Below are 12,023 nucleotides of genomic sequence, written 5' to 3'. Positions count from 1 at the left end.
AGAATTCAGAAATCACTGTCCACAACTCCCAATTGTAAAAAGACAAAGTTTGGAGACTCTGTTATCTGGATAAAAATTAATGTCCAGATTGATCAGATGGCCCTCAGGAACTTTCCAGTTTTGAGATTCCAAAATAAAGAGACCTGTAAAAATAAGCATTTCTTTTTTTAATTGTTATGGTTTAGATATGAGGTGTCCCCCCAAAAAACTTACGTTTGAGACAATACAAGAAAGCTTAGAGGTTTAAATGTTTGGACCATGAGGTGTGAACTAATAATTGCATTAATCCCATAATAGGGGTTAATTAGGTGATAACCATAGACAGATAAGCTGTGGGAGGTATGTGTCTGTTGTTGTGTCTTTGGAGTATATATTTTGTCCCTGATGAGTAGAGCTCTCTCTCTTTCCTGATTGTCATGTCCTGAGCTGATTTATTTCTCCACACCCTTCTGCTAACACTTGGGCTCATAGCAATGGAGTTGGCTACCTATGAACTGAGACATCTGAAAGCATGAATGCCAAATAAACTTTTCCTCCTCTGAAATTGTTCTTGTCAGGTCTTTTAGTCACAGTGGCAAAAAAAATATTTTTTATTTATTTTAAAATATTCATTTATTCATTCAACTTTTATTTATAGAAGGCCTATTATATGCCAAGGAAGATTATACAACACCCACCAACAAAACCTTGTTTCTTTTCAGGGAGGGATACATAGACATAACAATGAAATAAAGCATACAGTCACAAGGATAGCAAACTACAGAAACTGAAGGCAGGGAAAAGAGCTCTAGAGTAGACAGCAGTTAGTGGACCTGAATTCTAGGGCTGACTCATCCTTTGTGGCTATAGCCTTTCTTGGTATTAGTGTCCATGAGTATGAGAAGGTATGCTTAGAACTCTGTTCGCTGCCAGTTCCATTGCTTTGATTTAATGATTTAAATCCTGTAGGAATACGATTACCTCAATGGAAATGAATGTGCTAATTGACATGTATATCATTCCTGAATTCCAGTTTAATGGCAATAGGGAAGAGGGGAAAGAAAAATAGTGCAGGAAAATAGAATTCTGAGCTATCTACCTCTAGTCAGCAGCTCTCTCTGAGCCTCAGTTCTTCCCTATTAATGCAGAAGAGGCTACATTAGCTGGTCTCTGAACACTGCCTCTCTATACCTGTTGCTCAGACTTTCTCAAGATTTTATCATTGCTATGACCACAGTTCCTTGAGAAAGTGGCAGAAAATGGCTAAGATTAACCTGTAGAAAGAGGTAAGGATCCAAATCTCTGTCTTCAAATAGATAAAAGACTGTCATGTAGATAATAAATTAGGCTGATTACTAGAGCCTTTAGAGCAGAATTATAATCATAGGTGAAAGACAGAGAGAGACAGATTTCATTTTCTTAGAAGGGCTGCCACTTGCTTACATACAGAGCTATCCTAACAGATTGGGCTGGATTCATAGTTAAAGAACTGCCTGTCAGTGTAGATATATAAAGGAGAGTGCATTCCAACTGTTGGTGGGGATACCTGAGAGTGGGAAAGTTGGAGTACAATGGGTTTCTTTATTTATTGTTCTGAGTTGTTGAACCTTTGTGGAGCTCAATTAAAAGTTCTGGACTTGTAGGCTGGGGTTGTAGTTTGGTGGTAGAGCATTTGGTGGTATAATGTGTGAGGCACTGGGTTCAATTCTCAGCACTGAATATGAAAAAATAAATAAATAAAGGTCCATTGACAACTAAAAAATATTTTAAAAAGTTCCAGTCTCTTTTCTTAGGTAAACACACACAATACACATACATACACACATATGCACATACACATGCATACATGATCTCAGAGCTTCACTAACTCCTTTAAAAACCTTTGTATTTACTTTTGTACTTACTTTGAAGCCCTTAAGTTTGAGATGTTAGATTCTGGACAGAGAATCCCAGCCAGTATTCTCTCCATGGTCTTCCCTAACTCTCTAACATGTAAGTGTAGTTAGCTTAATTTAAAATTTGGGATCTTAAGATTTTTATGCAAGTATGCACTTTATTTCCCCTCCTGACCCTCTCTGAGAGAGAGAAAGAGAGAGGAGAGAGAGAGAGAGAGAGAGAGAGAGAGAGAGAGAGAGAGAGCTTCCCCTGCCCCCTGCTAACACTTTCTCCATGATCAATTATCTTACCCCTTCCTCCCTTCCTCCTTCATGTCTCTTACCACTTATTGCCTTCATTGAACTGAAATATACACCAAGAAGAAGGTAGCCCAGGAGAAGTCATGTCTTTTCCAAATAGACATATGGTGCTGCTTTTCTTGATTTCTATCCACCTCACTGTTTCCTCTCTAAATTAACAGAGATTATTCACCTCTCAAACACTCTTGAAGTTATAAGGCTTTGTCTACCTCACAATCATGACAAGATGAGACTACAGGGAAACATGGATTCAGTCTTAAAATATATGAAAGGTAGGTTTGAGGCAGAGTGATTACACTGATTATGTGTGACTTCAGAGAACTGAAGTGGGGCCATATGTTGGAAGTCTGTGGAAAGCAAGTTTTGGCTCAATAGAGAGTGAACCATCTCAAGTTTGTGGTAGAACAGGTAGCACTATAGTGACAACTCCCTTCTCTGGAGGACTATGTGGTGAGGCTGAGTGATCTCTTAAGGATGGAATGCCTTAATCCCAGCAGCTTGGGAGGCTGAGGCAGGAGGATGGCAAGTTCAATGCCAGCCTCAGCCACTTAGTGATGCCCTCAGCAATTTAGTGAGACCCTGTCTTAATAACTAACTAAATAAATAAATTGGGTATGGATCTTGCTCAGTGGCTAAGTGCCCCTAGGTTCAATCCCCAATACCCCCCTCCCCAAATAAAAGCCTTTTGCCTTTGCTAGGTAAAGAGAAAGTACAATCGACCACCATGGAAATCCTTAACTCAAGAATTCACAATGGGTAGTCTTTTTGGTTTCTACTACCCCAGACTCCAACAGTTTGCAACAACAAGGTAATCTCTGTCCTCATTGATGTCACCATAGGCTTTTCTTTCTATTTGCCTCTTCTTGATAGTGGAGTTGCTTTTCCTTCTCTGAAAATTGGGCACCAGACTAAAAGGTTTTCCCAGTCAGACTTATTAAATTACTTCATGGACTCCTGCAGAGATAAACTTCTAGAGCTGCCTGTGACCATAACTGCATTGACAATAACTTGTCATAGCTCTCTGAGACCCCTAGGCAGAAGTACATTTGGCTATGGTCTTTGATCAGGGAACTAGGACAGTAGGGTATTTTGTAAAGACACCATTAGGACTTGGAAAATTGTGAAATTGTGTATGAGGAATCATGGATTGTTTGTAAGCACAGCAGGGAGATGAGATAATGGAGATAAAATCAGAATCTGGCTCTGATTCCCTGCATGAGAGTGGGCCAAACTTCTAAGGGTACTATCTCCATTAGGAGTTGCTGGCTCTGGTAGTACAGGCTGGTGAGCCTGGCACAGTATCCAAAGGGTGTGAATGCCTTGGTTACAAGTCTATACAATCTCTCTACCAGAGGGGCCAAACTAAAAGAAAATCCAGTCTGGGGGAATTTTGGAGGAAATTAGCATTTGTGGACCATCAGCAGTAAGCCTATCTATAGGTGATAGGAAACAAACATTATGTAGTACTTCAAGCAGACAGGCATGAATGGGAGTTGGGTTACTAACAGGGCAATCAAAAATTAATAAAGAGTTAAAGCCAAAGTTAGATCAAGCAATATAAAACATGGTAAGGGGCAAGATAAGGACCAGAGAATATATTTGCAGCAGGGCTTCTTGTTTCAGTGAGATTTTGTAGCTTTTGAGAGCAAGGGAAACTTTGCAGCTCTTCCTGGCTCCCTGAACACCAGGATTGAAAGGAAAATGTTACTTAAGAACCACGGAATGTTAAGGTAGACTGAAACAGGTATGACATTTTCCTGTCCTTGTTAGAATTTGAGAAGGAGGAACTGGGGTATCTAGGGTTCCATTGGGGAGAGCTGAGGTCTTCACTGTGGGTTGGAGAACTAAGGTATGTGCTGTCACAGAAGTTATAGTAAAAGATGTAAAGATTTTCGGTGTGTTGTTTATATGATTTTGCTTGATTTTACATTTGTGACTCAGAAGATAAAGGAGGGAAGTGGTGGTGATTTTAGAAGGGAGGATACTCCATATGAAATGCAGCTATGCAGATAGTGAATGGTCTGTAGTGATGGAGACTGAGCACCTCCAGAGATATACAAATAAAAAATTGGAACTGTTTTGTCTGAGATGCAGCTTTTATTGTGATTTGCAGGGTTAGAATGGATTTCAGAGGCTCCAAGAGATGAATTTGGGTTGTATTAGACACAGAATTTTATAATATCTTTATATTATATAATATCTTTATATTATAACTACATAGAAATATATTTATATTATATAATATCTTTATAACTACATAAAATTGGCATGGGGAGCATTGGGCAAAGTGAGCTCCCTGGTCCTGAAACCTGGACAATTGTTTAGTTTTGATACTGTGACTCATTCTCAAGCCCTGGAGAGAAAGTTAAAACCACCAGAGAACTGTTGAATTTTTGTTTTCCAGCATCAAGTGTCTGATTCTATTAGGAAGAATGGAGAGGGACGAAAGAGAGAGGGAGGGAGAAAGAGAGGGCGGGCGGGAGGTGTGTCAGGAGCAGGATTAACATATAACTTGAAAATATTACATGAGAGAATGTGCTTATTCTGGCTCTTACTGTGCCAAGGAGCTTCTTTCTTCCATCAGCCATGCTATATAACTATTTTCCTCAACTCTGAGCCACACTATCTCCATGGAAATACTCAGAAAAGACTGCAGTGCTAGAGATACGCATAGGAACAGCAGATACTAAACTCTCCATTCAAAACATCCTCTTCTTTTCCTGTCCCCGGAACAAGCCAAGAGCATTTCCCTTCTTTATGTCTTTACTCCTGCTTTCCGGGAGCGAAGTTCCAACCTCTTGCTCTCCCTCATATCTGACCATTTCTGTCCTTTGGTTGTTTAAATTCTAGCTCAAATGCTAGCCATTCTGCAAAGCCTCCTCTGCCCTCATCCTGCACTATTTGTTCCTATAGTTCCTGTCTGCACATTATAACCTGCCTGGAATTAACTGTTTCCTGGTTGTGGGTCCTTCTCTGTAGTGCATTTGTAAGCAGCTGAAGAGAAACTATACTGAATTTTTTCTTTTTCTGGTCCCCAGCCCTTTCTTCCATGGGTGGATTGGGTATATTGATGGGCTTACTGGCCCTCGGAGTCCTGACTACCTAAATATGCCTTAGAAAGTCCTAGGTAGCTCATGGACTTTGATGAATTGTGGGTCAAAAAGAGCTCACATGTACATCAGGATCTGGGATGCATAAAGAGAGCTATGGTGTCAAAAGTTTGAGAATACTAGTGAGATATAATGGGCATCATTTCCTTCTTTGCTTCTTGAAATGTTGTTGTATGGAATCTTCACTTGTCCTATGGAAACGAGGCGTTCTCAACCCCCTGTTGAAACATGCAAGAAATCTGGCTCAGAGAGAACAATGAGGACAAAGTCTATAGTTAATAGCTTAATAGTCTGGTGAAGCACAAGACCATGTCTTAGTAAACCTGATCCTGCCTCTGCATGTCTGTTTATGCTACAAAAACTCTACCCCCCCCCCACTGTTCCTCTGTGCTTCAGTTAGATTTTAGCAAGACTAGTCTTTGACTAGATGTCAACCTACCCTTTACTCCCCTACCACATCTTAAGCCCTTTTGGGTGCTCAGGAAGCGATCTCAGAGCCTGTCACAGAGAAAATGCCCCCTTGTTACTCAGCTCATATACATCTGCAGAGGAATCAAACTAGAGATCAGTAATTTGAAAACTTTTGCAGAGGAATCAAACTGGAGATCAGTGATTCTCAGCTAGTGACTCAGTACCTGCCCTAAGAAGGATCTGTATGTTAGAGTCAACAATTATGAATCCCTTTGAATGTGTGCATTTATGTGTTCAACTCTGTAGGTCAACAAACAAAACAGCTTGTTTTATCTTTTTTTTTCTTTTTTCTTCTTTCTTTTTTAAAAGAAGTTATCTGGTAATTACATAAATTCTTCAAGCCTAGGTCTACATTTGGAAGGCTTAACTCCCAATCAGAAAAAACAGGCTTTAGTTAGATTTTTGGTGAGCTATCCAGTGTTAACCTGTTAGACTCCATCTCCTCACAAGCACCTCAGGAAGATTGCAACACTCTCAAATCTCTGCCTTGCCTTTCCTTACTTTCTTAATCCATAAGAAGCAAGATGTGGCTCAGGTGCAAATAGGCGTACATGCCTGTACACACATGTGATAGAAGTTTACTTGCCTCCATCATGACTGCTTGGTAATCTCTGATGCCTGGGAAATGAAAACAATGATGATTTTGATAATGATGATAATAATGGTGATAAATGAATTTCTATGTATGCCTTAATAAGTAGTTATTGACATTATTGACATCAGGGGGCTCCCTTTCTGGCTTCTCTAGAAGAGGGATGCAGCTGCTGATCTCCACCATCCCTGGGCAGTAGGGGGTGGCTAGGAAGTCATGAGACTGGTTGAAACAAACACCAGGATTTCTCAGAGTGACAGTTTGCTGCATAGCAGAGCACTCTGAACTGCCAGGCTCTTCAATTCTAATTTCTAGTTTTGGTGCTTTAGTTAATTCTTTCCTGTGACATTCCTTAAACTCTCCCTCCAAAGCCTTAGTTTCTCTACCTTTAGTTACTGGGAGAGGAGTGGGTGATAAGGAAAGGACACTAACTCCGAAAGGCTCAGTTTTCTGTTTTCTTCACAGCCTCCAAGGACCTCTAGGGAGGCAGTTCAGTTGCTGTAGTTATGGATCAAATGCCCCCTTCCCAAGACTCCTTTAGGAGGTAGCTTAAATTCACAAGTGAAAAATGACAGCCTTGGACCACCAGCTTTAACCTCTTTTCCACTGCAACCCCACGACTGAGCTCTATCTCCTTATTTCTGCTGCTTCTGACTCTGACAGCATTGACTTACAGAAGCTTTCCAAATTCTAAACCTTCCTTGGGGATGCCCCCTCAGCCTCCGACTAACCTGCCACAGTCCAGTTCCCATAGTGGTACTTCCTGGGTGTCGGAGGAGAATGCAGTGTCTCTTGAGGCCAGACTCAGAACTCCAGGGTCACTGCACGCAGTTTGAGGCTGGAGAAAGCAGAACAGTGTGCTGGCTCACCCCATTCCAGGCGACCCTCACTGGGCAAAGACTCTAGAGCATTCCCTCCTGGTTCTTCAACTTCCCCCTGCCTGTGAAACCCCAAATGTGTGCAGGCCTTTCCTGGCGACCACTCTCCCCCATGACTGCCTGGGCTGCTGGACCTTGTATGTCAGACCATGGGTCTGTCTGTCCAGTCGCCACGGCAGTCTCCGCAGCCCCCTCTCAATCCCCTGCGCCACAGCTCCTAGCCGGTGCCTTGGGCGCTGGTGCAGAAAAGAAAGAGTAAGGGGGAGATAGATTATGTATGCGTGTGTGTGTGTGTGTGTGTGTGTGTGTGTGTGTGTGTAGGGGTGCGAGCAGAAAGAACCCATAAGTCCGGGCTCCCAACTGCAGCAGGAGGGGAGGAAGAGCGAAGAAGGAGCGGCGAAAGGAGGGGGCAGGAGACAGGAGCGGTGAAGACTTTGCCACCCGCTCTGGAGCCCCAGCCCCGGTGGACAGGGCGGGCGTTCAGTCGCGGCTCCCCATTGGCTCCCGCGCGGGCCCCTCGACTTTCTATAAAGGGCGGCTGCAGAAGGCGCGGCCGGCACCCGCTCGGAGCGCTAGTGGCGGAGCCTGGCTCCGCCCTGCTTACAGCGCGGGCCGGCCTCGGACAGACGGACTTACGGACTGATTGCAGACAGAGAAATTGAGTCAGAAAGACCCAGGACTGCGGAGAGGAAGAGGGGGCTGGGGCAACGCCTGACGCTGTCCCCAGTTCAGAACGGGCGCTGCCTGCGCTCTCCAGGCAGCGGAGCATCTGGAGCTGCCCGCGTTCCTCGGCTCAGCGCTAAGCTGCCCAGCTCAGCTCTGCGCACTTGACCACTCCGAGCCGCTTCTTTCCCCTCCCCATTTCAGACACCTTGGAGAACACCTTTCTTAGCTCAGAGCTTCAGCGCACTGAGCAGAGCTTGCTGGGCTCTCCGTCGAGGGCCTCACTTTCCCCTTTTCCTTCCTTGGGCACTTCCTGACCCCGTAGCTTAAGGACCTCACGGTCCTCCAAAGGCGTCAGGATGGACGCCCCAACCACAGAATTGCCCCAAGGATCTTTGCCAAACCCCGGCACCATGAGCTATGGGGATGAGCTGACCCCTGAAGCTCTGAGCGTGCCCAGCGGCTTTGATGACCTGATCACCTCCACCACCTCTCAGGTGCTGCAGGCCATTTCCAACGCCGCCTCTGCAGTTGGCCGAGCCGGCCGCAATACCGTGCTCTCCATGATGCCAGACACCGGCGACCTGGCCGACACGTCGGGTCCCGTAGCTTCAGAAGTGGTGTCTCAGGATGAGCAGGTGCAGTTCTGGCTAGTGGTAGGGTACACCATAGTGGTCTTTGCTGCCATCATAGGCAACTGGGTCTTAAACCATGTGATTATGAAATACAAGAGGGTGCACACCGCCACCGGCCTCTTTGTCGTCAACATTTCCGTGACCAACATGATGCTGGCTCTTCTCAGCTCCCCCTTCACCATGGTAAGTTGGGTTCTGAGGAAGGCGACCTGGGGAATAGGGAGAAAGTTAAGGTATAACTTTACACTTGAAGCAGAGAGAGATGTTTGGCGGGAGGAAGTGCTGGAATGGGTTGGGTTGATTTGTAGAACGTTTGCACAGAGGTTAAAATGGTTGAGAGACATTGCAAAGGGTTTAGAAATGGGGTGGGGGAGCAAAATGAGACAGCCAGGGTTGTAGGTGCATTGCTGAGTTAATCTGCTGCCTTGATAGAGGCTGAGAGAGACTTGGGGACCTGTTGCAGATGAGATTTTGTCTGACATGTGAGTCTGAGTTTTGTCACAAAGATCCACTCAGTTTTTCCACATTTCAAATGAAGTGCTTGGACTTGAAGGTGTTTAACAGATTTTGTGATTTGGCGTCTATGTCTCCAAACCGGACTGTTTGTGTGGAGAAGATGGGAAGAGCAGAACTGCAGTGTGGAAATATTTTTTTTGTTTTGTTTTGTTTTTTTGAGACAATAAGGCCAACAGTTTGGTGAAGCAAAGATTCTTTTACTTGTGTTTTGGGGCTTGTGAGAATAGTGGATCCAGGGCTGTGTGGCTCATGAAGCATTCTTTCCCCTAGGTGCGCTATCTGTGTAATTCCTTGGTGTTTGGGAAGATGACATGCCACCTCAGTCGCTTTGCCCAGTATTCTTGTGCCTATGTAACTGTGATGAGCATGGCTGCTATTTCCCTGGACCGACATCGGGTATGTTTCTCAGATCTTGTAAAAGATAGATTTTCTTCTTAGGTAAATAGAGTCAGGTAAGATCACAAATAATCCGGAATGTTCTTTGAGTTTCTTGATATAATATATGTGAATGAATATGTACAGTTGAGGGGAATTGCAAAATGAGGAAATATAGACTTTCATGAAATTAAATCTTACATAATAAAAATGCTACCATCTTTGATATAATGCTATGGGAACAGAGATGTGGCCAATAGACAAATAAAAAAAAAAAAAAACTGCTCTCCCCCTTTGGAAAACATTTCTTATTTGCTGCATTGCAGGACCAGCTAAGGGAAAAAAAAAAAAAAAGAGGGAAGGTATGAGTCAGAGGTGGGTGTGGCTTCAGGGCTGGTGGTGGGCTGAGTTTGGGTGGTGGGGGTGAGGGAGGGCTGAGGAATTGAAGATAGTTGGGGAGGAAAAAATTGGGAGGAGGGTCAGAAGTGACGTAAAAGGAAGTAGGGGAGGGGATGAGAAGCTGGGAGGGGTCACATAGTTAATGAGTTGGGAGGGAGGGAGAAAATGAATGAGGTGGGAGGGGCAAAGAGGGGATTGGAGGGCCTGTGGCTGGAGCCAAATGGGAGGGGCCTTGGAAGGATCCAGTGATAGGAGATGGAGGGAAATAGGAGACTTGGAGGGAGTGAGAGAAGAAGGAATGAGTGGTCATGGAGGGATCAAGTTGGGAGGGGATGGAAGTAGAAGGGAAAGGGCATAAAGAGCTAGGTGAGAGGAGGGGTGAAGAAGTATGAGGAGTGCTTACACATCCAAACATAATAATAAAAATAAATCACACTTTTGGACATCCATCCTTTTCCTCCATTAAACTCCCAACTCAGAGACAGGTAATTTGAAGTTGGTCTACTAGGATTCCTAACATCTCATTGAAATGTTTTTCTCAACATTAGCTAATGTTGCTCTTTCATCAAAAAGAAAGGTCATACCGTTTTCAAGTGAACTAGTACTCGAATCACATTTTCTACCTACCTACCAAATCTTTGCAAATTTGCACCAGAATTTCAATTGATGAAGGGCTAATATGTAACCCTAATTTGAATTGTTGAATTGGGTTGGGGTCCTTTTCCTTCTAGGTGATGCTATATCCCCTCAAGTCCCGGATTACTCCAATGCAAGGCAATGTTTGCATCATTATCATCTGGATTGTGAGCACCTGTGCTGCTTTGCCACATGCTATTTACCAGAAACTTTACCAGGTGGAAATTGGGTAAGCAACTCATGACCTCAGTATCCACATGCATTAACTCATGGAGTAGCATATTTCAAAACATGGAGATGAAAATAAATTCACCTAAACTGGAATTTATCATAAGAGTTCCCAAGTACTCTCATGGCATTGGGTTATTAGACATATTCTTTCCTGTTTGGGGACTATAATTTTCCTTTATGTTATTTGAGAAATCTGGATCAGGGGAACCTCAGAGCTCCGTGCTTCATAACACTGGGCTTTAGGATCAATGCAGACACAGTTAAATATGTATGCCCCTTAAGGACTAACTGAGAATGTAACAGCTAGCTGTGGGCTTTAAGAAAAAGGCAAATAAAGTTTTTTTTTCTTCTTTCTCTGTCTTGTAACCTAGAAACATTACTGAGGAAACTGCCTGCCTCCCCAGTTTCCCCTATACTTCAAAATCCACATGGAAATACCTTGACCTGGGCACCTTTTTGCTCTTCTTCATCTTGCCATTGATGGTGCTGGTGGTCGTCTATGGTCATGTGGCCAAGAAGCTGTGGATCCATAATGCTGTTGATGACATCAATATCCATACCTACATCTGCCAGCGTGGGAAGAAGAAGCAGACCCTGAAGATGCTGATGACGGTGGTGCTTGTCTACACAATCAGCTGGCTCCCCCTCAACCTCTACCTGGTGCTGCTGTCTAGTGAATCCATCTCAAGTCACAATGGTCTGTATTTTTTCCTCCACTGGCTGGCAATTAGCAGCTCCTGCTACAACCCCTACATCTACTGCTGGCTCAGCGATAGCTTCCGGATTGAAGTTCAGAAGGTCATCATGGAAATCCAGAAGACGCTGCTCGATGGAATCAGCCGCCTGAGGGGGGAGCACCGCAGGCTGAGCTCTGTGTCACCCACCCACCGTCCTGCCTGGGTGGATCCCAATCCCGGAGTGCCCAAATTCCCACGATTCAAAGATTTCGATGAGCTACCCAGTCCCCCTCCCTCCCCCACAGTGGAAGTCTCCTTTCTCTATCCAACAGTGCCTAGAGTTTAAAATGCCCAGACCGCGATAGGTTACCCATCCTCAAAATACCTGAGATAGGATGGGACCAAAACAACAAACACTCATTCATTTCTCATGGGTGTGGTAGGGAGGAAAGGGATTGGTACTTGAGGGGTAGGGGCCATATGTGAACCATCATATGTCTCAGTCACTCTTTCATTTCCTTTGCCTTTTCCCCTTTTCCTCTTTCCTGTTATTTATTTTTTTCTCAACACTGAGTACACTAAGGATATTAGCTCTCTAGACTCATCAGAGTTGTTTCCCTGACACTTAAATAAAAATTCCACTTTGACTTGGAAGCCCATCTCTGT

The 12,023-nt window shown here is 44.1% G+C and overlaps 1 protein-coding gene across 1 annotated transcript; it reads left to right on the top strand.

Annotated features, from left to right (window-relative positions):
• The first annotated feature begins 8,247 nt into the window (after positions 1-8,247).
• Positions 8,248-11,703, top strand: LOC143638471 (G-protein coupled receptor 83-like). Its single transcript, XM_077106378.1, has 4 exons — positions 8,248-8,706; positions 9,310-9,435; positions 10,545-10,678; positions 11,052-11,703. The coding sequence occupies exons 1-4, from the start codon at positions 8,248-8,250 to the stop codon at positions 11,701-11,703; spliced, it is 1,371 nt and encodes a 456-aa protein (XP_076962493.1).
• The last annotated feature ends 320 nt before the right edge of the window (positions 11,704-12,023 follow it).

The sequence above is a fragment of the Callospermophilus lateralis genome, chromosome X (assembly GCF_048772815.1).
Source record: "Callospermophilus lateralis isolate mCalLat2 chromosome X, mCalLat2.hap1, whole genome shotgun sequence".
Lineage (NCBI taxonomy): Eukaryota > Metazoa > Chordata > Mammalia > Rodentia > Sciuridae > Callospermophilus > Callospermophilus lateralis.
This window is presented reverse-complemented; position numbering and strand designations above follow the sequence as displayed.

Bases quoted from the DNA above. Each gene is read 5' to 3' on its own strand.
- LOC143638471 (XM_077106378.1), top strand. From the start codon at position 8,248: ATGGACGCCCCAACCACAGAATTGCCCCAAGGATCTTTGCCAAACCCC. The intron at 8,707-9,309 runs GTAAGTTGGGTT...TCTTTCCCCTAG, and splicing joins TCAGCTCCCCCTTCACCATG to GTGCGCTATCTGTGTAATTC. The intron at 9,436-10,544 runs GTATGTTTCTCA...TTTTCCTTCTAG, and splicing joins TTTCCCTGGACCGACATCGG to GTGATGCTATATCCCCTCAA.